The 27,056-nt window shown below is 43.7% G+C and overlaps 1 protein-coding gene across 1 annotated transcript in view; it reads right to left on the reverse strand.

The window, feature by feature from the left end:
- Positions 1-27,056, reverse strand: part of PAPSS1 (3'-phosphoadenosine 5'-phosphosulfate synthase 1) — a 95,827-nt gene that overhangs the window by 35,625 nt on the left and 33,146 nt on the right. The window contains exons 6-9 of the mRNA XM_026499139.4: positions 15,832-15,945; positions 13,154-13,265; positions 11,016-11,221; positions 7,791-7,926 (exon numbers count right to left, since the gene is read on the reverse strand). Coding sequence (XP_026354924.1) covers positions 7,791-7,926; positions 11,016-11,221; positions 13,154-13,265; positions 15,832-15,945 — 568 coding nt within the window. The remainder of the gene's footprint in view (positions 1-7,790; positions 7,927-11,015; positions 11,222-13,153; positions 13,266-15,831; positions 15,946-27,056) is intronic.

Here is a 27,056-nt window from a genome sequence, read left to right on the forward strand (position 1 = left end):
CCCCACTGGAGAACTTACGTGGATGAACGATGTAGTAAGAGCACCTGATCCAGTGGAAGCTTACACTCCCAGGGTGCCGTCCCAACCAACACAACCCAATATGCATCACTATTAAATTTTCCTCCATCAATTTTCCATCAAGGGTGGAAAAAAAATTATGGGTCACTATGGACCTGGGGTCATTGATACTTATAGCCTCACATCCTCATCCTCTTTTTCTAAAGGACAGTGATTTCCCCACTGTCACACCACTCTCAGTGTCAGATACTGGCCTTTCCACTTGTAATTCCTTAAGGCTTAGTTTAAGACTGTTTTACCTAAGTCCGTGGTTTCAACTGTGTTTGAAAATGGGAGATGATCTACAAGATGACTGGAATTCCATATTGACATTTATGATTTCCATCTCTTTCTAGCCCTCTGTCCCCATGTTCCTGGGAAAGACCAGGAATTCTATAATCTTGACTTCTAGAGGGTACACTGTGACGCTCCTGACACCATGCATAAAAGCAAACTTTGTCCATAAAGAGCCAGAGTGAATATTTTAGGCTTTGCAGGCCAGGGGGGTTTCTGCTACAGCTATGCCAACCCTGCGGCAGGATTGCAGAAACAGCCACAGATGATGGATAACCGGTGAGTGTGACTGTTTCCCAATAAAACTTTATTTATAAAAACTGGCAGCAGGCCAGATTTGGCCTGGAGGCTTTTGTCTACTGACCTCTGCGAGACAAATGAAATGTGGCTGATAGAAGTCAAAAGAGCACTGCAAGCAAGCCGACAGGAGTGAGCAAAAGTGTGAAGACAGGAAAGCAGAGATGCATCTGAGAACAGAGAATCATCCACTGAGTCAAGGATGGATCCAAAACCTGGCACAAGATTCTTATGGAGAATTCTGAGTGCCAGGTTAGGAAGGACGCCGTGTACCAAGCAGGGGCTGTAAGTGAATCAGTCATGTTTTACAGAAAATCAGTCTGCACAGGACCGTGCAGGATCCACGTGGGGGAGGGCAGAGCAAGTGGAGAGACAGCAAATCGGAGACTGCTGCTGTTCCCACACTTCCACATAAAATAAAACACGCACGGACTCTACGATCCAGTCCACACACTTCATCTATCCCTCCCCCAGCATACGGACAGGCTCATCGGACAGACCACAGCCCACACGCCGGTGAATGGGGTCCCACTGAGTCACAGTGAAGACAGGCGTACCACCTCCCTGAGAGCCCCCCCCGACCCACGCCCCCCAGCCTGAGGTCACCAGGCACGGCCGGATGTTAGTGGCTCCTCCACCAGTGTCCTCCTGGCACGCCACGGGCACCCGTGCCTCCACCCCACCAGCCCCCTGCAGGCCCTGGGCCCCCTCCGCCCCGCTCTGAGAGCACAGCGCCATTATCCGTTTCCCCCTCGACCTCCACGCGCGGTGAATCAGCCTGTCCCTCCATCTCAGCCGCACATGCTCCACAATGCCTGTATCCCCGCGTCAACCTTCATCGCCTCTTCACCAGATCAGCTACGAACCAGTCCCCTCTGCCACCCAGACTCCATGCAGCCGCCAGAGCAGGCAGCGGCAGGGGAGAGACCAATCTGGGACAGGATGGAAATTCTGTGTTGGATAGGCCATCCTGAGGTAACAACGGTGAAAGTGGTCCTGGCCCCAGGAGCTTACGATCTAGTCAGAGAGGAGAAGCAAGCATTCACTGATCGAGAATAAATGTGTGATACAAGGAACACATGTCCTTCAACTCCAGCGGGACAAGACTGCATCTTTAGTGGGAAGGGTCAAGTGCTGGAAGAACGGGACCGGATTCACTCACTCAACCAATCCTTCCCGCTGCTACTTCGTGAGTACGGACCCTGCCGAACCCCAGAGACACCTTCCTATCCTCACCACTGCCTCAGACAACGAACCCCAACCCCACTGTCTTCATAGGCTCGGGGTCCGCGAACCATGACACCAGCCTTTTCTTTACCCTTTTAAGTAAAAACCATGAAACACTGAAGACATTGGGGAGGGGGTGGGGATCACCCACAAATGCACTACCCTAATATAGCTGTTTTCGTTGTTTTGCACAATCTCCTAGTTTTCTCCTTATACATATGTTTTTACACACTTGTAATCATATATGTGTGACATTTTATACTCTGCTTGGCCATTTTGGGTCGTCACCTGTTTCTGACATCTTGTGGTCCTCCTGAAGCAATAGGTTCATTTGCTGGGTCCTATGAAGTTCCTCACGGACTCACTCTGGAAACTTACCCGTTCACCTGGATTCAATTACTGTGCACATACAGATGGCTTCTGTTAGCTTCATCTCTAATCCTGACCGTCCAATTCATCAGTCAGAGCGACTTATGACTGAAAGCATTTCAATATATATTGCTCATTACTGTCCCCATTCCCTCAATCCTTCCATCTTCACTATTACTCAAGCCAAACGCAGGTCTAACCCCAAACCCTATTCTTTCTCTATTTCATGTCTAAGGAAAGGGACAGCCCAGTAATGCAGGTTCTGTCCCTCTCCCCCTAGCCCAGCAGCCAACACACTAAGGAAAGCAGTATGGTCTGATCTCTTTCCTTCTAGAATATGGGAAAGGAAGAAGAGCAGGAGATGGTTCTCTTGAGCATGTGCTGATTTGTGACAGGGGAAGGAAATGGCAACCATGAGCTCTTCCTGGTGGTGAGAAGAGCATGAGCACGGAGTGCCCTGGATCCACGCAGGACGCAGGCTGCCCAAGCTAGCATCACCGCCAGCAAACACCACTGTGCCACGGTGCCGAGAACCTGGCTCCGACCCTGCTCTGCAGCCTCGCGGCCCCACCCCGGTTCTCACGGGAGGGCCGGCCCCAGGTCTCTCAGAACTGTGCTCCGCTGCCCCGCCCACAGTCAGAGCCCTGGGAGCATCCCAACCACTAACCCAGAATTACAACATCTTCCTGCTTCCCTCCTCTCAACCTCTTCTCTGTAGGACTGTCCTACATAGGGCAGTTCATAAGTCTCCTTTTCCAGTCCCACCCAGCTTTATTCTCTGATCTGCGACTGTATCTATCCCAAAGCTCTAGTAACAGGCACTTTGCATCCTCCCTATGTCGTGCGGTAGCTGAACAAGAGTACTGACAACAGTTCGAGTGTTGTCGGGGACGTTGTCTGTTCAATGTCTGCTGGAAGAGCGTGGGAAGAAAGAGCTTGATTTCCCTCCTTCCTCTGGACTGTCCTAAATTACTGGGATTTCCTCTACTCAGACTGCTTATGAAGGGAAAAAGAATAAGACAGAAGGTCACTTGAGTAAATATGAACATATTAATTAGCGTTTTTCACAAATTGATACTCTAATACCCCAAAGTATGGCAGCAATAAATTATTCTCCATTCTCAAACCTAGAAATGCTTTCAAATTGTAGTAAAAAAATAATAATGGTGAGTATAAAGATTTCTGTCAACTGGGCTCTGTGCTGCTTGTTCTCCAGTCCCTTTCCTGTCTGTTCTGTCTTGTGTCTGTGTATCAGGGTTGGGGGCAGGGGGGGGCTGTCTCCTGCCTCCATCATGTGGGAAACATTAGCAGGTAACCAAAGAATACAGAAAGTTGGGGCAGCTCTTACCCCGTAGCATCCTGCTTCAGCTCTGTGATTCTGGCCATGCCTCCATCCTCCTACAGCCAGCTTCCAGTCATCACCCCTCCTCACAGCTGCAGAAACACTGTCTCCTTCCAGCACCCTCAGGAGTGCTAACAGGATGCAAAGCTGCTAGTCTCCAGAGGTCTCAACAGTCCTTCTGGGTTCCCTTAACCCTGACCACCGTTCTTCAAATACTCGCTCTGTAAATTACATTGAGAGCCTCGTCTGACTGTGCCTTGACCAGACTGACAGAGGCTCCCCACACTTTGGACTACAGTATCTCCAGCTCACTGCCATCTATGGTCAAGAAAGTCTAGTGCCTTCAGGGCCTATCTGCTTCTGCTTCAGCCTTCTCATGCATCATTCCCAAATTTACCCAAAATAGCCTTCCAACGTCTCCATCCATTCATTAAAATGTAGTCTGTAGGGATGCCTGGGTGATTCAGTTGGTTAAGCATCCAACTCTTGATTTCGGCTCGGGTCATGATCTCAGGGTCATGAGATCGAGTCCTGTGTCAGGCTCTGCACTCAGTGGGAAGACTGCTTGAGTTTCTCTTTCTCCCTCTCCCTACGCCCCTCCCCCTCCACACCTATGCATGAGCCTTCTCTCTCTCTGTCCCTCTAAAATAAATAAATCTTTTTAAAAATAAAAAATAAAAGAGCACCTGAGTGGCTCAGTTGGTTAAGCGTCTGCCTTCAGCTCAGGTCATGATCCCAGGGTCCTGGGATCAAGCCCCACATTGGGGGGAGCCTGTTTCTCCCTCTCCCTCTGCCTGCTGCTCCCCTTGCTTGTGCGCTCTCTCTCTGTCAAATAAATAAATAAAAGCTTTAAAAAATAAATAAAATAAAAAATAAAATGTCGTTTGTAAGTTCAACAACTCTACAAAACTTTCTCAGATTTCTTCCATACTGTGATACCAGTACTACCCTGAAAGAAATTATGTCAACTTTTCCCTTTTCCCCAGCAAGAGAGCAATACTCTGTGTGTAATAAGTACTAACTGGCTCTTACTTGGCTTAAGTGAAATCCATTCTTCCTTTCCAGGACAGTGGTCAACCATCAGAGATTCAAAGAACCTGCCCTCTGGACCAGCGTCACCTTGCAATCACTGATGTGGTTATCAAAGACTGCTCAATCCTTCCAGCTACAGAACAGTCTCAGAACAGCAAACAACATCGTACTAATGAACCCAAGACAATAGCCCATGTCTGATAATCAAAATTCTTCTTCAAAGATGAGGGGAGGAGAAAGAGGAAGAATAGGAAAAGAAATCCTGGGTAAAGGAAAAAAACAAAGATTCCATTTGCTCTCCCTGCACTATGTACAAGACACCAACACAGCAGCAGAGGACTTGTTAATGGCCCTCAAAAGAGGGAACAAGGAACTACAAAGGAAACTCCTGGGTCTGTTGCTTATTTGCTTTAGTCTAAAATGGAAAAGTGAACAAAGTAATACTCCACAATCTTTGTTGTCTGATGTAAGGATAACTGGCTCTCAGCTACTTTAAACAAAGTTGCAATCACTCATTATGCAACAAATTCTCTAAATGATTTAAAATGTTTGGCTCCCAAAAAAGAGTGAAAAACAGATGTAATATTAAAGACTCCAATTATGCATAATTCCTTGATAAGACCCCTCACCAGTGCCAACAATTAATTAACTAACATGAATTACAGTTATAAATTCAAATTTTGGCAAAAAATTAAAGTAAATGAGGTGGTCTCAGTGTATCTTCCATTAAACATGTTCTTGTCCACCGGGGGGAAAAAAAAAAGCAAGAGCCTGTATGTATTAAAACCTCAGATAATTCTGGTTGCAGATGAAGTAAGATCCAACTAGAAGTGTCTTAAATAATTTAAACACACATTAAGTATTTGAATTAGAAATCTGGATATAGAGCACTCCAGGACGGGATCAGAAACCGACAGTGTAAGATTCTCAGACAGAAAATAGTTACCAGAGCTCCAAACACTGTACCCTTCCATGACAGGCTCCGAAGCAGGAAGAAAAAAATAGGAAAAGACGATTTTTGTCCTAAGGCAGTTTTTCATCAAGAAGAAGACCCTTGGGGCGCCTGGGTGGCTCAGTCGGTTAACTGTCTGCCTTCGGCTCAGGTCATGATCTCAGGGTCCTGGGATCGAGCCCCGTGGTGGTGGCTCCGTGCTCAGCGGGGAGACTGCTTCTTCCTCTGCCCCTTCCCTGCTCCTGCTCTCTCTCTCATAAATAAAATCTTAAAAAAAAGAAGAAAACCCCTTTCTAGAAGCCCCTCTCTCTTACATCTCAACGGCCAGAACAGACTTACACAAGGACCCTTGAATCGCTGACAAGAGAATGAGGTGCCCTCACTGACTTAGAGAGATCACGATACATTCCCCTAGGACTGGGCCCACAACATGTTAGCAAAAGAGAAGAAAATGCTGTAGTACAGGCGGGCACCAAGTGCAGCATTCAGAGAAACTCCTGCACAAGTGGCTGAAGCCACGCTTCAACTCCAGAGACGGCGAAGCTGAGGAGGGGCAGGGGGACAGGGGTCCTATGCTCAGATACTGGACAGGGTCAAGCAGCAACTGGGAGTAAGTGAGGCGGGCTATGTGGGAACTGCACAGCTCTGAACAGTGTGTGGCCTCCAGTTCCTGATTATTTTATCCTCTTATTTCAAATATTAGCAAAGTACAGTAGAGTTTAAGAATAAACAGATATTCTTTCTTTAACCTTTACACAAATACAGGTTAGACTAGCCTAGGACTCAGAAATTATGACACGTTCATTTCTTACTACGGGCCAGGTACTATCTAAAGTGCTTTATGCAACTGATCTCATTTCACTTTTTTTTTTTTTCATTTCTTTTTTTGTTTTTGAGAGAGAGAGACAGAGAGAGAGAGTGAGTGTGGGGGTGGGAGGAGCAGAGGGAGAGAGAGAATCTTACGCAGGCTCCATGCTCACCACAGAGCCTGACGTGGGGCTCAATCTCACGACCCTGAGATCATGACCTGAGCAGAAATCAAGAGTCAGATGTTTAACCGACTGAACCACCCAGGTGCCCCTCATTTCACTTTTTAAAATAAAATGTTATGCAGTAAGCACTACTACTGTCCTCATTTTTACAGCTGAAGGAAGTGAGACTTGGAGAAGAAGTAATTTCTCCACAATCACATGACTTCTAGGTAGTGAAGCAGGGGACAGTGTGCACAGCAGACTCGAGTTCACAGAAGCTAGACACAACTCCTGAGATGAGTGTTCTTGCCCAGGTTCTGTAGCCACTCAGTTAACCAAGAGCTGGGTAGCCAGCTAGCTCCTTGAACAGCCACCACGTTCACTTTTCTCAGCCACGCCCACTCCCTCTCTACACAGAAAATATTTTTAAAAAGTGGCACCAATGCTTCGGGCTTAGCCACTTCTGCAGTGGATCTTTCAAATTCTTCAGATGTTAAAAAAGCCTCCCCAGCTCTACCGGGAATGCTGGTCCCTGGCATGGAAGCTTGGATTTGCAAGTGGGGGTGCACCAGTGTAACACACCATTTACCCACGTCTGTGTAAAGACCCGCAAATCACAAGCAGTCAGGTGTAAGCAGCCCTGTCCTGGAGTACTTTTAGGAACAGCACCTACAGACTCTACTCGTCCTACTCCACTTCATCCTAACCCAGAAACCTGAAGCCACTACTAACCTACTCTTGAACAACTTTCCCTGTTATCCGTTTGATGTCCTTCTCTTCTACACCAAGGCTCCTGTCATATTTATGGACCCCCAGCACCTGGCACCCTGGCGTAAGATGCACAACAAACATCTGTTGAATGAACAGCCAACATGACACTGTTGTTCGATTACTTTCTGCGGTGATATGTTAGACTCATAAGACGTGCTTTATATTTCAGCCTATCTTCCACAGTTCTATTCAGCGTTAGCACGTGCGCTCTACAATACAGAAATACAGGGTCGAATTGTTATTGGCAACCGTCTCCTACACAGTATACAAAATAATGTTAGATCATGTTACACCAATGTAACAAAACGACCCAGGTGGGTTTAGACAGACTGCCTCTCCAACATAGTCCGTCTTGCATCTATCTTGACTCAACATGCTCTTTTATACTTTAGTAAGCAACGGAAAATTCTTCTAGAACTTTTCCATCAAGCAGAGACCCCAAGGAGTACCATGTTAGATAAGGAGATCCATGTCTTACCAGCATTCATATCTTTAAACTTCTGCTTTAGCTCAGTAGGAGTGAAACGATACTGATCAAGACCGTCATTCCAGTAAATTCGGTCCAAGACTTGAAGATCTCCTCCAATTAGCCAATCTCCTTGCTCCATAACCATCTAATGGAAGAAGAAGGAGGAAACTTTTTAAACAGAAACCAAGATCAAAATAAGTAAGAACATTTCTCCCACAAGCCACACACAGTTCTAAGTTACCCTCATCGTAAGGCCAATGGTAAATCTGTTTGGCTTATCAACAGAATTGGGATTAGAGATGCTTTAAAATTAGAATGTATTTTTATCACTTCTCAGAGGGCTCTGTGACACAACTATGATATTTACATATGAAAGGCAAACAAAACCAAAGTGAGTAATTATGACCCCGTAAGTAACAAACACATTCTCTTCACTGCTGCTGTATGCTGATGACCAGAAACATCTGTAACCCTGGGTCACCCCAGCCTCTGTGTTCTCCAATCCTAAACTTTTGAGCGATTCAAGTAATGACGGAGCTGGACACAAATTCATACCTTCCCATCTCCACACCACCTCAAACTTCTCACAGCTTCACTCATGCTCTTTCCCTGCAGCTGAGAGGAAGGATGTACCTCAGGGACCTGTCCATTTCCACAGCACAGCTCAAGCTCACCCTTCCTCTCCCAACCTCCCACCCCTTCGCTCCAGCTTACGGGCTAATAATGTTCGCAGACTGCCATGGTCCCTTCCTACCTGGTCTTGCTTGCTAGAAAGTCCTTCCCCAACCATCAAACTATTCATTCAATAGGTATTTATGGAGTAACTGCTATGTGCCAGGGCCTGTGCCAGGCACCGGGGAATGCAGCAGCAAACGGGACAGAGAAAGGCCTCACTCTAACAGAGCCTGCATGCTAGTGGGACAGACCGAACAGAAACCAGACAAGCAATGGCCAGTGAAGAGTGTTACAGAGAAAATAACCAGGGCAGCGGAGCACGATGCCTGGGGAGCAGACTCAATGACGTTTCAGAGGAAGGGGTCACTGAAGGTCTCTCTGAGGACGGCGGCACTGGACCCGAGATGCCTAAAAGGAACCAGTCACAGAGGTCAAATATTTCAGGCAGAGGGGCGGCAAGTACAAAGTCCTGAAGCAGAAACAGAGTCCTGGAGCTTTTGTCCTTGAGGAGTGGAAAGAAGGCTAATGTGGCCCAAGGCCAGAAAAGTCAGGGCAGGGGGATGAGCAGAGGAAGAGTGAGGGAGACCGTGAATAAGGCCAGGGCCGGACCCCACGGGGCCTCACAGGCACTTGGGTTTTATTCTAATTACAATGAGCAACCACTGGAGTGGACCGATATGCTCAGACACAGATTTTTAAAGGCAAGCTCTGGCTGCTTCGAGGAGAACAGACTGCAGCGGAAGGAGGAAGCAGACTGCAGCCAGGGCACGACTGTGACCGTCTGGCTGGAGACCTGGAGAGCGTGACCAGTACCGGTGCAAGCGGAGGTGGGCTGTGGACATCCTGCACAAGACCACCAGGCCAAGCTTCTCAAAGCGCCACTTGGTTTGTGACTCACTCATGCTCCAAGGCTGCCTGTGACCTCTCCACTGCTAGTAAGGCACCAAGGCCTACGACAGGCTCTACGCTGACTCCTAACAGGGGCCTCTGTAGCTCTGGGCAAGTTGAACCCAGCCTAAGACTCCTCAGGAGTCAGCCTCCAAGGACCACCTAAGGACCAAACAACAGAAATGTGGTTTGAAAAGCACGAAGCATAAATACATGTTAACACATGTAAACCACTGTTATGACTGAACAAAATTTTAACATCTCAGGGTAGAACGCTAAGGCCCTCTGTCTTCCCAAGCTCCTCTCTCCTGCTCGACAACCAGTCATCTCTCACAGGCATGGAGTCTTTGCTCTTCCTGCTCCCTAAAACTGGAATTCTGTTTCTCACAGTTGCCTCCTATCAAAATCCTGCTGGCTCCTCAAGGTTGCATCCCAAGTACTAACTATCCTAAGAAGTTTTGCAGATCACTCTACATCAAAGTGGCACGTACACCAGTAATTGCTCTCTCCTACAGACTGTGGAAGATGGCTTTAAAGCCCAGAGTCCTGCATTCAGATCAAATCCGCATCCCACCTATTGGCTGTATAATTTTGGTCAAGACATTCATCCCCTGTAAGTCTCAATTTCTCTATATGTAGGATGACAATGCCACCCATCCTTATAGGTTTGCTTTGTGGTTCAAAGAATTTACATAAGCATGTTTTGTAAACTACTATTTTTTATTAGTAACTGTAGAATTTTGGTGTCAAAGGAATGTCTGACACCATCACTAATTCAAACTCCTTATTTTCTTAAACAACGTATCTCCCTATTTTAAAGTTTACCACGTCCTATTCTCCATGAGATGAGGCTGACATGATCTAAACCGATGTCATAAAAATTTTCTAGATAAAGCTACTAAAATTTCACTTAATTTCTTTTAAAACTCAAAGTGTACTTTAAAACAAGTGACAGAAATTTTACTTCGTTGATGACATTTCACATACAACACATAAAATACATGAAGCCCTTTGGAAAGACTAATTGGATTTCACCGCTTTCATGCCAGACATACGGCGTTCAATTAAAAAGCCCAGACTTGACAAAATCACCCTGCCGTAGGCTCCCACGGCACCCTGGCCTCACAGCCTACCTCTAAGTACATGATGTCTGCTCCCCACCAGACAGTAAAAGCTCCAACCATACAAAGACTGTGCCCGCCATTACATCCGCCCTATATTCCCAGAACTAGCACCGAACTCAGTGCCCCATGTCCAGAAGATGTTTAAAAAAGATTTACTAGGGGCTCCTGGGTGGCTCAGTCGGTTAAGCATGCAACTCTTGATTTCAGCTCAGCTCATGATCTCAGGGTTGTGAGGTCGAGCCCCACACTGGGCTCCAGGCTGGGTGTGGAGCCTGCTTGGGATTTTCTCTCCCTCTCCCTCAGCCACCCCCTTTCCTTCTCTTAAAAAAAAAAGAAAAGAAAAGAAAAGAAAAAAGATTTAATGAACAAATATTATCCGGACCAAAATGACAAGATCATGTGTTCATCACACTAATCTAAGATCCAGCGCCTACTGTGCAAAATATTAACAATTCCAATGGAATTGTCAACATACAGGTAATGCCCACACTTCAGCACAAACAATACTGGCAAATTGAGATAAAATGCAGCGAGGCTTGCTTGGGACCTTGATGTAGGGGTGGTTCTTGCATGTTGTTCCCCACTGCCTGGCACAGCGCTCCTCCTTCCGGTGCTCAAAAAACTCTGGGTTGCGAAGAATAGCCACGCGGCGGCCCTCGTACATCAGAGCAAATGCCGTACAGCCGTCCAGCCTCTCTTTATCTTCATGAGTAGCCGGCAGAACTATAGGCACTGACAAGTTAATGACACCCCCTGCAGGGCACAAAAGAACACAGAGCACACAGCTTGGATTACTCAACAGGCCTCACGTCCACCTTTCACTTCAACAGACACTCTGCAAATAATAGAAGATTTATGGGTCCGATGATAGCGCCTGGCACAGAAAATCAGGAGAGAGAACAAACAACCCCAGAGGTTAAAAAAAAACAAAACAAAACAGCAAACATTAAGAGCAGCAACACTGTATAGCAATATACTTCTCACAACAATTCATGAAACTGTCTTTGCGGAATTAAAAATGGGCATAAAATCACAGAAGTAAAAGAAACTGTTTAACAAGGAAAAATCAGCTGGTTACACCCAATGTCACCCAAAATATACTGAGCACCTCCAATATATGAGTAAGACAAAGAACCATGTTTCAGGGCCTTTCCAGGAAAATGGAAACCTTTCTGATAAGTGTATTTTGAGTGGCAAGTTAGGTATACTTAAGTGTACTTGGGATACTTGGGTTTCCTTGAGATAGAAGACAAAAACACCCAAAAGGTATTTTTATTCCTTGGTTTTTAATCAGAATTGAACCAATGTCAGCAATTATTGGCCAAGAAACAAAAGAAGTCATCAGTGCCTCTCTATGTGAACTGAAATGTATGGTCAGTGAGACAAAAAGCACATTCTCAGTTTCCAACCTTTCAGGCTCTAAACGTTTTCTTTTCTACTCACTGTGCCCAGATTAGAAAAATAAAATGCACTCTCGAATTCATACGTGGATCTTATTTACAGACCTAATAAAAGCATATTCTTTTGGAAACCATGGCATGCCTTCTTTGGACAAAAGATGTCAGCAATCAGAGGGGCTGCCCACCCTTCTGCCAAACCTGCAGCCACTGCACGTGCACGTAGTCATGCTTGGCGGCTTCACAGTTACCACCTCTAGGTACAGTTTAAAAGGGAAAATTAATAGGTGGATTTACACCAAACCCAGACTAAATCATTACTAAGGACGCAGTCCACAAAGACTTTACCATTGGTTCCAGAGAAGAAAAACCAAAAAGCAGTATTTAACACTTTTATGTGATAAAGTTTGAGAAAAACGACCAGGAGTTATAATTTCTAACATCAACTTCACTCCTTAGTTAAAAGAAGTCATAACACAGAAGAACATGGTAGCAATTTAGTAGGGCTCTGTGACACTTAAAAATATTTTCTTTAACATAATAAATTAAACTTACCACTGGTATACAGTTTTAGGAAGTTGAATTGTCATTATAATATACTAAACATCAATTTCTTATGCAATTTTTCTTTTTTTAGTGTTTTAAGAGAAGAGGAATGATCCCTTTAACCATCTATTTCAGGACTCCTTGACTTGGACTCCTTGACTCCTTATTAGAACACTCAAGCACAGGGGCGCCTGGGTGGCACAGCGGTTAAGTGTCTGCCTTCGGCTCAGGGCGTGATCCCGGCGTTCTGGGATCGAGCCCCACATCAGGCTCCTCCACTAGGAGCCTGCTTCTTCCTCTCCCACTCCCCCTGCTTGCATTCCCTCTCTCACTGGCTGTCTCTCTCTGTCGAATAAATAAATAAAATCTTTAAAAAAAAAAAAAAAAAAAGAACACTCAAGCACAGATTTCACTAGAGCAAAATTCAGTACAGACGTGTACTTTTCAGAGACAGACTTTCCACGGTGCTCGGGTAGATACAGCATAGAGAAACTCTATTTGCTTTTTAAATCCACTTTCAGCCCCAACACCCAGGTTTTCCTTCTCTCTCAGCAATAAATGACATTCAGGAAAACGAAACGGGGAAAGGAAAGATCTCACAGTTCGCTTATTCAGTACTGATATAACTTAGTCTTAAAATGCTACCTCCATTAAAGACATGACCACGACTTTTTATGAATAGTGATGAATCTGTGTCATTTCTTTTCCATGCTCGACGTACTACAGAAGTAAGTGGCCTTACCGTCCAGAAGACAACCAAAATGAAGGCACTGCAAATACTCCCTCTCTCTCATAAAGCCGTTCAGTGGGGTTGCCCAGCCTTCTGCCAAAACCTGCACCCACTGCATATCCACCTAGTAAACGAGACAAGAAAGGAAAGTTTTCTATTCATGCACTTAGGAACAAAAGCAGTAATGACCTCTAGGAGTTTAATTTTGAAAGCAATGGAAACAAATACCTCAAGAATGATTATAGATTATACAAATCTAATAAAGATTAAGGGCACTAGGAAAATGTGCATTTCTCCTAATAAATGTGAATAACATTAGGCTTCAAAGCATTTCTAATAAGGATAGCATCTCCTAGCCACTGTTCTCAAGCTTTACTATGTTATAAGAAACCCTGGGAAGGCCTTTATTAAAATAGAGATTGTTCCACCTCCAGAGATTCTATTTCAATCACTTTGCTGTGGGCCCAAAGAATTTGTATTTTTAATAGGTTCCCAGAAAATTCTAACAGTGATGGCCTGGAAATTAGACTTTGATAACCACTGCCTTAAACTAAAGCAAACTTTACATAAAAGTATTTGTCAGAACAAGTACCTCACCAATGTCAGAGCACCCTTCATTTCACAAAGACTGTACTACTCTTTGATCTTTAAGATTTCTAGCATCTCCTACCAGAATGTTAAGGAACTGATGGACTATGTATTATTAACATGAGCTGAATATGCTCATTTTTTAACTAAGTGTGTGCACATGTACTGTGTGTGTGTGTGTGTGTGTGTGTGTGTGTGTGTGTGCACGCAGCAATGGCTCTCAAATGAGAAAAGATGAAGCAACTGGCCAAGCAGTGTGCAGTAAAACGTAGCTTACTATTTATTCCCAAAGTATACTGGTCAATGTGTTCCACTTCACAATCAAATAACAGGTATATTCCCCCCTCCTTTGAGTCACAGGAAAAATCATATGCATAGACCCAATTGTGTCATTACTAAGCTTTCCTCTCATCAGTTATTCCTAAACCTCAGACAGTGGCCATGTCTGTCGCCACCGAAATCCAATTCTAGATGGTATGTGTTATGAACTGAATGTCTGTGTCCCCAACAAATTCCAACGTTGAAGACCTGCTCCCCGATGTGATTATTTGGAGACGCGGCCTGTGAGGATGTGACACAGTTAAATGAAGTCATAAGGGTGGATCCCACTCCAACAGGGCTGGTACCCCCACAGGAAGAGGAAGAGACGCTGCCAGAGCTTGCTCTCTCCACTCTGTGCGGACGCAGGGAGTGAGCGTGTCAGCAAGCCAGGAAGACAGTCTCACCAGAGACCGCACCAGCCAGCACCTGGATCTTAGACTTTCCGACCCCCAGAATGGTGAGAAGAGTCATTTTTATGGCTTAAGCCGTCTGGTCTACGGTATTTGTTACGGCACCCACGCTAATACACTACTGACTTATGATGGATTCTTTAATTAATTACTTTTCATCCTGCCAAGCACAGAACCAACCACTGTATTAAAAGAGCTACTGTGTTTCTGGGTTAGTTAGACTAACCTGGATTCATATTCATTCATTCTCATTCTCACATTCTCTCTCCCCGTGTGTGTGTGTGTGTGTGTGTGTGTGTGTGTGTGTGCCCATTCCTTGCAAACCATGTCAGTGACAACATCTGCTCCTTTCAACAGTCACCTTCCTGAGGGGCTCTGCTCTCCGACCCTCCCTCTCTGCTCCCCAGCATGTCTCAGCTTCTGGTTGGAGACCCAATCACATAAAGTGCAGCAAGTAATCTACTCCTTATCGGGGATTTGAATAACTACCTAAAGGGGCTTTCTCTAAGCCCAGAAGTGTGTTGGTGGGCGTTGTGTTCTTTTTTCTTTTCCTCTTACTTTAAGATTTGGTGCTTCCCTGGGTGTTCTGGATTTTTACTGACTAAAAGAAAGCCTGGAAAATTCAACTTCTGATCCAGGTTCTTAGTCCTTAATCTCCCCACTTTTAAAGTATATCTAAATGATACAGTTAAAATTCTCTAATATTTGAAAATGATAAATTATAGTTTCTATTTTCATCACATCCAGTTCAGCTCAGTAGGTTTTTTTTTGGGGGGGGGGAGTTGGAGGGGTACTCAATGGTATTAGAGCTAAGACATACACAGAATTACTCTTAACAAAATAAGAGAGAAATTCAGGGTTTGGGCAGAGGATTACAAAACTTGTTTGGAGGGGGAAAAATGTTCATTTTAATTATTATACTAATAGTATTTTGAAGCTTTAAGAACGCATTCTTTCTGATAAGCCAAAAACTTTTACACAATCTTTAGTCTTTGCTATTTCAAAATAGGTAAAATTGGGGCGCCTGTGTGGGGTAAGCTTCCAACTTGATTTCAGCTCAGGTCACGATCTCAGGGTTGTGAGCCTGAGCCCCGTATCAGGCTCTGTGCTGGGCATGGAGCCTGCTTGAGGATTCTGTCTCTCTCTCTCTCTCTCTCTCTCTCTCCCCTTTGCCCCTCATTCCCACTTTAAAAAAAAAAAAAAAGGCATATATTATGACTAAATATTTTGGGAAATTGTGATATAAACGACAACCATCCCCCCCCCACCACCACCACCCATTCCCTCAAACATAGCCATCAAATAAAATTTACAGATAAGGACTATATATATGGCTAAATCACTTGGTATGAAAAGCAACAAAGCACTTACTTTATTAATTTTCAATGCTGGTAATGTCTCTGCATCTGTTTTTGCCAGATGGAGTTTATTTTCTGGCACATACAATTCCTTCACTTCGTAAGAGGCATCCACAGGTACGATATCCTATACAACAACAAAAGTACAATTAAATGTTTGATTCAACAATTTACTGTTCTCCAAAGGGTGTCTTAGTAATGAAGAAAATTTAACGTTTCAAAATGAGACTTCAAAAATGAAGTATAAAACCGGGCTCCGAACGCTGTGCCTCCCCAGTCAACTTTCCTAATGTCAGTTGGTCTACTCTCAACACATAATACCCACGTACAAGAAGTCCTGAAGCATCATGTCCCATTACCTAATGACAAAGAATAAATTCTGAGGATTCATTTGCCACATGTCAAAATCAGGAAACTGCAAGGAACCAGGGACCTCAAATAAGAGGTAACAATAAAAAGAATTTGGAAACAAAATCACTCTAAATATAATCATGTTTCACATGTCACAAAACCCTTTTATGCCAGCTTTCATATTCGCCTGTATCCCTAGTGTCACTAACACCACCTTCTCAGTCATGCCACGTGGTACTCCTGAGTGCACCAGCTTTACTCCCACTGTTGTGGTTTGAGAAACTGCACTTTTTGATCCCATATGAAATGCAGTCTAGAAGTTTCATCTGAACTCCGGGTACTCATTTACACAACATTGGGACAGTGCTTGTCTCCAACAACAGACAATGACCACAACACAGCTCCTTAGGTGATCACACACTTGTCAGACCCCCAGGAATAATTACCAAATGTGTTTAATTGCTTCAACTTTTTCAACTTTTTTTTAAAGCCAAATCTATTAGGTCACCCTTATAAGCATACAAAATTGGCAATGATTAAGGGCTTTTCATACATGTGTCTCATCCAAGCAATACTCAGTTATTCAAAATAAAGTAATTCTCAAGAGAATGAGGAGATAAGCCACAGACTGGGAGAAAATATTTGCAAAAGGCATGTCTGAAAAAGGACTGTGAAAACTCAGCGATAAGAAAACAGCCCGATTTTTTTAAAAAATGGGCCAAAGACCTGAACAGAAATCTTACCAAAGAAGATATACAAATGACCAATAAACATATAAAAAGATCCTCCACATCACGTCATCAGGGAAATGCATATTAAAACAACAAGACACCACCACACACCTATTAGCATGGACAAAATCCAAAATACTGACGACGCCAAGTGTGAGTGAGGATGCAGACCAACAGAACTCTCATTCCTGCTGATGGGAATGCAAATGGTATAGACATTCTGGAAGACAGCTTGGCAGTTTCTCACAAAACTAAACACACTTACCATACAATCCAGCAACTGTGCTCCTTGGTATTTACCCAATTGAGCTGAAACCTATGTCCACACAAAAACCTGCACAGATATGTAAAGCAGCCTTATTCATAATTGCCAAGACTTGGAAATGACTAAGATGTCCCTCAGTAGATGAATGGATGAGCCGGTACATCCAGACAATGAACGCACTAAAAACGAATGAACTATCAAGCCACGAAAAACATGGAAGAACCTCAGATGTGTATTACTAAGGAAAAGAAGCCAACCTGAAAAGGCTACCTATTATATAATTCCAACTATATGACCTTTCGGAAAAGGAAAAACTACGGAGACAATAAAAACGTCAGTGTTGCCAGGGTGAGGGCGGGCCGGAGGGAAATGAAAGGAAGAGGGGATTTTCAGGGCGGTGAAATGATACGACACGACGACAGTGGGTAAGTGTCACTACACATCTGCCAAATCCCACAGAAGTACAAACCTACTGTGAACCATGAACTTGGGGTGACAACGTGTCATAGTAGGGGTATCAACTGTAACGAACGTACTACTCTGGTGAGGGGTGTTGACAGGAAAGGCTGTGCTTGTGGGACAGGGGAGCAAGGGGTATATGGGAACTCACTCTACTTTCCACTCAGTTTTGCTGTGAACCTAGAACTGCTCTAAAAAACAGTGTATTTAAAAAATGCAATACAACAGCAAAAGGAATTCGAAATAACTATCAATGGAAGAACCAGTTTCCAAAGACACACACTGCTATTTTCCTAAGTATGGGAAGAACTTCCAACTTATATCTGGACTTAGGTTATTATCTTCAATAGAGGAAAAAAGCAGCCAGATATGGGATCCAAGCTAGATGATCTCACGAAAGGCCTGGTGCCACCATTCACGCAGCCCCTATGGGTCCTGAAAATCTAGAAAGACTGATTCTCCCACATTTCTCCTCCAAAATGGAACAAAAGAGACACAGTTCAGCATCAGCTAAATCATGTGTCAAAATCAGTCTGCTCCCATTGGTAAATGCAAGGCCTCTCCTCTTTCTCATGATAAACCCAAGAATAAAGAGAGTGAATATGAAGGAGAAAAGAACTAATAAAATTTAAATACAGGAAAGAAAGAAACACTGCTTGGCTACAATATGAAGTTTAGCTAATTGTTCGTGGTGTGCAAACATGAAGGGTACTAGCTGGGGGCTCCCTTCATCCCTCCAGCATCCCACAGCTCACAGGAGGAGGAAAGTGGAAAAGTGAGCGTCTAAAACAAACCATGTGCAGCACAGGGCACCTGCCAGGCCTTCTGCAATGAAGGTTCCGGCAAGCACCCACAGCTGAAGGCTGTCTGTTGTGTTCATGGGGCAACTACCATACATGAGCACCTGCAAGACAATGCTGAAGGAAGAATGGCACCTTCCACCAGCTGCCTCTATTCCCTCTTCCTGTAGATATCAATACTATACAACTTTGTATTAATGAGGCAAATTATTTCCGCCCCCCTCCCCGCCCCGGAGCATGAGCACAGGAAGCGGGGTGGAGGGAAAGGGAGAGAAATCCTTAAGCCGACTCCCTGCTGAACGCAGAGCCCAATGCGGGGCTCGATCTCAGGGCCCTGAGATCATGAACGGAGCTGAAACCAAGAGTTGGACACTCAACCAACTAAACCACCCAGGCGCCCCAAGGTATATTATTTCTAGTAATCCCAAGCTAAAGAGGGCAGGTCTTAAATTTTGCCAACACAGTCAAAGAAGTGGTTAAGTATACATACACAATTTATACATAATACTTGATCTCACTATGTACCTGAAGAGGAAATCACATATAGAAAAGTCCCTTGTGGCGCCTGGGTGGCTCAGTCGTTAAGCGTCTGCCTTCGGCTCAGGGTGTGATCCCAGGGTTCTGAGACCGAGCCCCGCATCAGCCTCCCTGCTCCGCTGGAGCCTGCTTCTTCCTCTCCCACTCCCCCTGCTTGTGTTCCCTCTCTCACTGGCTGTCTCTCTCTTTGTCAAATAAATAAATAAAATCTTTAAAAAAAAAAAAAGAAAAGAAAAGAAAAGTCCCTTGTTTTCTTTGTATGTCAATTTTATCTCAACAAAACTGGAAAGAAAAAAAAGACTCTTCTTACAATCTAGCAAAAGAAATAGCTTAAGGTAGTCCATTCTGTGCAATAACAAGGAATAATTCCAGGAATGATTGTTAATACATTTATAAAGAGAATTTGAAATAGAGAAAAACAAGTCATCCCACATATGGTTATCATTGTCATTTTTATATATTCCCTTCCCATTACAGGGCACTGGTGGTTTCAGGAGTCCGTACAAAACCTATTATTTCATCGACTAGAAAATAAAAATTCAGAATCAACTTTTCCTACAAGAACAATATGACATGCATTAAGAGAGCTGCACGCACCCTATCTGTTCAATTAGCTTCTTGGATACGTAAAGCTCTCAAAGACATCTTGAGACATACCCATTTTTCCAGTTGCAAAATAAAGAATTGAAATCCTCCACACCTGGAATGAATGCTAAAATTAAAGTACACAAAAAGTCAGGCATTCATTAGGGCTTTCATGAGGAAGAGTGTGATAAAGTTCCACAAGACAGACTCAAAATTAAATACATTAATCACAAAATATTAGGGACACATCTTCAAAACTAAAAAGGGGCAAGAGAAAGCAACAGGGGTCTACAGGTGAGTTATTTCTCATGTTTACACCTAAGATCTGAGTTCAAACTCTACCACTGCAACCTTGAGCAAGTTATGGAACATCTCTGAACCGGTCTCCTCCTCAGCTGTTTAAAACAGATACATATGCACATACATTACTGGTCTGTTGTGAAATTCAGTAAATTAAAATACCTGAACTGCAGGGACTAACGTTAGCTGGATGCTTACTACGATACCATCATTGTCCCAAGGGCATCCTAGGAACGAATTCATTTAATCTTCATACAATCCTAACTAGGAAGATAGAAGTATTTTCCTTAATTTGGAAATTGAGGCTCAGAAGAGGTTAATAACTGGCCCTGAATCCCTGCTATTCTGTCTTCCAATGCACTTAACACACAATAAATACTCAACATAGCGTGCTCACTACATTCCAGGAGCTGTTCTAAGCATTCTATGTATATTAACTCAGAGAATCCTCAGTACAATTCTAAGACAGACACTATTATTACTTCTCATTGCACAGACAAGAGAACTGAAGCCAGAGAAATTAGGTATTTTTTCCAACATCATGTAGTTAATTGATATATGTTAGAGCTGGGATTCCAACTGAGGTCCCAATACCATTCTCCTCCTAAAAAATAAAAACTAATCGTTACTGTTCCTCTCATGAAAACAAGCTAGGGCAATTTTGTCACATGAATTGTCTTTAGTTTATCTTCACGATTTTATTAAACCTTCACAATTCCCAGGGTTGTTGGTGTGTGATCTTTGTGTGTTGATAAGGTTCTAGACAAAAAGCAAAGATACTCAGCATTTCAATGAGGCCTAAACATTTCTAAGAAGGGTAAGTGGCCGATTTTCAAACACCTTTTCCCAACTGCATCATTGTGAATAAACTGAAAACCTCCATTTCCAGCACATTGGACCCCTTAGAACTTCAAGATCCAGAATCCACAGTCTGGCAATAAATGCCAGAGGGACTCCAGGGAAGAGAAGAATCCCACGGACACGAACGATTCCACGTAAAGTTTTCTCTGCCATTTCTGGGACCTACATTATTGTAAGGATAGGAGATCTTTTTAACGTTGCAGGGCTTGGCTATTCTCCTCTTCCACTACATGTACTGCTGATCACTGTCACCAGTTTTGGAGGGCCAGAGGAGAGCGCTGGACAGACTAATCTTTTGATCTTTGCTGGCTGCAACAGGGCATTTTTAACTGGTTTCCTAAGCCGGTATCACAAATACTGACCAACAGCAGCAGTGACCACGGCCCACTGTGATGCTGCAGGTACGTGGCTGTGCTCCAGGTCTCTACCCTGGAATCACCCCTCTCCAGAACCACACTGGAGGGTACAGCCGGGTATGTCAACCTACTCCCTCTGAAGAGACATTCAAACAAAGGAGAACTAACAAATGTTTCTATACATCATCTCTTCCTTCCAACCATATCCTAAGTTAAGAAAACAAATACACAAATAATTTGTGAGCAAATCTGTCTCCAAGAGAACCAGTTTCAACATGAAAGAGTAGTATCTATACTATGAGCTCAACCAAATTATTTTTCTAATATTCTGTTCACTCATATAAGCCATGAACCCATTTGGGATGAACACATTTTTAGTTAATGTGCTGCTTTATATGCATGAACATAAAGGCTATAATATAATCACTTTCCTTTCAAGAAAGGGGGAATATTTTTGAGTCAAAATAATTTTTCATTATAAGCATTACACACAATTGTTCTCTTTGCAAAATTCACATCTAGAAATATTTTTAAGTGATTTTTAGCCTCACAACTTAAATACAAAATTTTTTTGATGCCTAACTAAAGTTAAGACTAAAGTTCAAGAGGTTGCTACTGTTTTTCTCTTCTAAAAAAAAAAAATACATCAAGTGAATGTTTTTTGAATTAGCACAAACGTAACAGCATGAATCAAGAGACACATGAAACGTTTGGTCAAAGGAAGCAAGTTCTATATAGATTCTAAGTGTAGAGAGAACTCTCTACCAGGAATACAAAAAGGAGACAGTTTCTAGCACATTCTACTGACAAATCTTTTCAGTTCCCAAAACCACTATTAAACATCTAAAAGGAGCAAAACCACCTCAAAGAGAGACAAGATATCTGGACAACATAATGTGAAGTCCCGGCCACATGAGGGGTCCATTTTATTTGGGATTCATTAAGATTTCCAGAAACACAGTCATCTATTTGAAAACAATATGTTCCTCTTCAACTTGTACATATAAAACATTTTATTTCACAGAATTGCCTTTAAAACAAAAATAGACCACAAGCCAGGCCTGGAGCAAGTGTTTATATACCTAAACCCCTCACCACCAATCCTGAGAGCACCACAGTCACCCAGCATTTATGGGTAAAGGGAATACAGGGGGGCTCCGGAGTTGGGGGTCAGTAAACAACTCACATGCTACCATTAATCACGTAGGTCTAGAAATATTTAAATATTATGAATGTGTAAATATTAATCTAAAATGTTACGTGGGCACTCAAAACTTTTTTTTTGCTTGACTGACCGAACACAATCTAAGAGTTAATATATACTCTATCTGTAAGCTTTGTTCAAAAGGGCAATTGTCTGTTTTTATCTGGAAACCAGCAGACAGAACATTCACTACCTGAAAATAGTAGTGGTCTTGTCTTCCCTTTCAAATCTTCCTCAAGAACTGTGGACATGTTAATAAACACGATGATTCCATGGTCTAAGTTTTGCCTTTAAGTATTTTCTGCACTTTTTTCTTGAGCCAAATCTGCTCACCAGATTTGAAGGCTAGAGCTCATTCATATTATATGTAACTATTAAGTTTCTATTATCTAAACTACATGCACCCAAAGTATGAACACCAAACGACATTCTGGCAACACTTTAAAACTGAGCTGCGAAGTCAGGTTTTTATGTGCAGTATAAAACCCATTTAGAGCACTAAACCACCATTTCATAAAAAGACAAACCTTTAAATAATTTATAGCACTAGTAAATCTCGAGTTCCTAGTAGATTTAAAAACAGTATTTAAAATATCACTTTAGATTAAAAGCAGCAGCAGGAAGGCTACGCCCTTATGTCGGAACGCACCGAGTTAAAATGCAGTACCAGCAGGCCATCTAGTGACCATCCAAGGGCTCCGGGAAAAATCCTCAATACGTTTCAGTGACTTCTATTTTCTGAATAAAATTATGAAAATATGCCAACTGAAGCACGTTAAGAAAATGAACACGCTCTGACCAAACACTGAGAAATTACGTACTTACATAAACAAACACACGTCCTCATCCCAATTATATTACACAGGCCAGGTCGAAAGGAAAGTAAGACAATGCAGAAGTGACTGAAGATACGTAACATTACACTAACCAAAATACCCATCATCCTAAAATACCCACTGCACAGAACATTAAGAACATATTTTTCTTGGACAGTGAAACCAGGACCATTAAAGATAAAATACCTGGTAGAATTCATTTCAGGAGAGACTCTCCAAAGCAATACCAAGCATCAGATAGAAAAATTCCTTGGCTATCATGGACACAGCACTTCTCAAACATCTGTGTTCTCTAGAAAGCCCCAAACCAAGCTACCCTCTCTGCTCCAATAAAAAGTTTCCCACATATTACAATGGGAAATATATATTTAGTCTTTGTCTCTGGATCCTGGCACAAACCTCTTAAAACTCTTGGAATCTCCTGAGTGGTTAAGAGTGTGTTTGGTGTGATAATGTGATAACTTCAGGCTAAGGGGCTCCTCAAGAGACCACGCCATACTTAGACGAGAAGGCTAGAACCTTCGACTCCATCCCCAGAACTCCGGGCTGGGGTAGAAGCTGGAAACTGAGTTCAGTCCCCAATGGCCAAAGACTTAATCATGCCTCTGTGACGGAACCTCCATAAAACCCCCTAAAGGAAAGTTCAGAGCTCGTCTGAGTTGGAGACAGTGCCCACAGAGAGCAAAGAAGCACCACGGCTCTACCCACCCCATACCTAGTCCTATGTGCCTCATCTACTTGGCTGTTCCTGGGTTGTAGCCTTTACAATAAACTGATAATGGTAAGTAAAGTGCTTTCGTCAAATTACTGAACCAGGGTGTGAGGGGCCTGGGTCACCCCTGAATGTGTGCAGCTCTCTGGGCACCCTATTTACAGCTGACATCTGAAGTAGGGACACTCTGGTGAGACTGAGCCCTTAGCCTGCAGTGGCCGAGCTAACTGTGGACACCTGGTGTCAGCACGGAATCGAACTGTTGAACACCCAGTTAGTGTCAGAGAATCACACAATCTGTTGGAGGGGAAAAACAAAAAACAAAAAACCCTCAGAAGTCTAACAAATGGAGCCCGAAGAGGAAATAAAATGTACTTAAAATAAGATTTTTTTTTTAAAAGATTTTATTTATTCGACGGAGACAGAGACAGCCAGCGAGAGAGGGAACACAAGCAGGGGGAGTGGGAGAGGAAGAAGCAGGCTCCTAGCGGAGGAGCCTGATGTGGGGCTCGATCCTGTAACCCCGGGATCACGCCCTGAGCTGAAGGCAGACGCTTAACCGCTGTGCCACCCAGGCGCCCCAAGATTTTGTTTTATATGGCTTAGTAACCCAAGGCACTCGCTTACCATTGAGATGTAGGTTTCAGGACCTCAGTACATTAACCCCTCTGGCACGATGCGCCCCAGCTTTGCAAGGTAAATCAGGTAACCGGCAATCCCAAGGTAAATCAGGTAACCGGCAATCCCCTCCTACTTCACACTACACAGAACGAGCATTTCACACTACCTGGCAGACAGGCGCCGGCAGTTTACTTCTTTACAGGTCAACACTCCTTCCCATCTAGGCAGTGCTACCCCTGAGCTGCTCTGAAGTACTTTGAAAGTGTTTGAAAAATATCAACTCCTTCTAAGACCCAATACTCTCAAGTTCTCAATCACAACTACACTTCGGAAAAAAAAATGGTCAAGGAACACGCAAGACAGGCACAGAAAAGACTGAGGTTCCCAAACCAACTAGAAATGGAAAGAACCCAGTATAAGGAACGGCAGTGTAGAAGAGAGCGGGCTGCAGCACCCATCACTCTGCGCTCAAATCCCACTCTACCCCCCACAGCGCTGTCCTGGGACAGACCACTTTACCCTCTGAATCGCCTCCATCAGTAAACGGAGGATAATTATAACTACGTCTCCGAGTTTTAACACATGAAATGTATGAATGTTACTGAATGTAAAGGCCTTGCCTCCGTGGGGAGTTCTTGCTGGTTTCCAGCTCTGCCTGTGACGCTGCCCTCTAGCGTACTCAATCATAGTCCCACACGTAATGCTGGTTAGTGCAGGACCTCTAATCTTCGTATCCTCACCCCTCACTTTCACCCCGGCACTCGACATCGTCAGCCCCTTCACCTCCCCATCTGGCTTTGTGAGATTAGCTCGACTCTGTGAGCTCCCATAACCCACCTCGGCGAAATCTCACAAATGCCTCTGTGATGACAATGAGGTTGCGCGGTATGCGCCATCCCGCGTCACCGAGGACAGGGTGCTTTGGAAGGTGCACACTGCACTAAGCTCCCTTGCGATCAGGGTACGGCAGGCAAAGACTCCTTGTATCACCAACTAACCGTCAACTCCGAGCTGAATGTCGGGTCTGTCCACCAGCTTACCTACGTGCCTAGCGCTCACGTGAGATTACTCTGTGAGGAAAACAATCAAAGGAGAATAAATGCCAGAACAAAAACAGTCATGTATGTGTGTGAATGTACGTCTTCCTTCAACTGCGTTCTAAAATTCTGTATCATGCTATAAAAGAAAAAACTGAATGAATTTATACTGTCACTCTAGTCTACAACTATAAATAATGGTGATGAGGACCAAAAATTAAAGTCCATGAGGCAGGAATTTTTACTGTTTAAGTCACTGCCACATCCCCAGTGTTTTACAACAGTACCTAGCATGTAAGGCACGAAGTATTTGTTAGATTAGCTAATGGAAGTAACCAAGTAAAACACAGAAATACATACTTTCAATGGGAAGTGAGGTCCCACCTTTTCCCCAAAGGAGGATGGTACCAAAGAAAGCAACTACACTCTGCCCCTCCTCTCGCTAAAAAAAGGAAAGGAGGGAGGGAAGGTGGGAGGGAAAAAGAAAGAAAAGAAAAGGGGCACCTGGGTGGCTCAGTTGGGTAAGCATCTGACTCTTGATTTCGGCTCAGGTCATGATCTCAGGGTCGTGAGATCAAGCCCCATGTCAGGCCTCACTCTGAGCATGGAGTCTGCTTGAAATTCTCTCTCTCCCTCTCCCTCTGCCCCTTCTCTCTCTCTCAAAAAAAAAAAGGCAATTGCATTAAGGAGCCATTTGCATTTCTTCTGTCACCATCAAGCTTCACAATAAAAATAAATAATTTTTCAAAAGAAAATTTCTCCATCTTAAACTAATGTAACCAGGAACACCTTTCTGGTTGTAGATTTAATTACACTGCATTTTAGGTATAATGAGAACACTGTTGAAAGTAAAAGCCAGAGGGACGCCTGGGTAGCACAGTCGTTAAGCGTCTGCCTTCAGCTCAGGGTATGATCCCAGAGTCCTGGGATCGAGTCCCACAACAGGCTTCTCCAGTAGGAGCCTGCTTCTTCCTCTCCCACTCCCCCTGCTTGTGTTCCCTCTCTCGCTGGCTGTGTCTCTGTCAAATAAATGAATAAAATCTTAAAAAAAAAAAAAAAAGAAAAGAAAGTAAAAGCCAGAGGCATATGGAAATGAATCCTAGGAAATCATACACCTGCAATCCTAGGTATAGAATCCAAGATGTCCATGAGCAAGTTACTTAATATCTCTGAAATACTTCAGAGGTTTACTCTGTGAATAAAATTAGAAAACATATATAAAGTACTCAGCACAAAGACCACCTGGAAGCTGTCACAGTGATTAGAGTGAGAAGTGGTTAGAAGCTAAACTGGGGGGGGGGGGGGGGACCTGGGTGGCACAGCAGTTAAGCGTCTGCCTTCAGCTCAGGGTATGATCCCAGAGTCCCGGGATCGAGCCCCACATCAGGCTTCTCCACTAGGAGCCTGCTTCTTCCTCTCCCACTCCCCCTGCTTGTGTTCCCTCTCTCGCTGGCTGTCTCTATCTCTGTCAAATAAATAAATAAAATCTTTAAAAAAAAATAAAAAAGAAGAAGCTAAACTAGGAGAAAGCCACTTGCCCTCAGATTCTATCAAAACAAATATTTTAAAAGACACAAAGCCCC

The sequence above is a fragment of the Ursus arctos genome, unplaced genomic scaffold (assembly GCF_023065955.2).
Source record: "Ursus arctos isolate Adak ecotype North America unplaced genomic scaffold, UrsArc2.0 scaffold_11, whole genome shotgun sequence".
NCBI classification, from domain to species: domain Eukaryota; kingdom Metazoa; phylum Chordata; class Mammalia; order Carnivora; family Ursidae; genus Ursus; species Ursus arctos.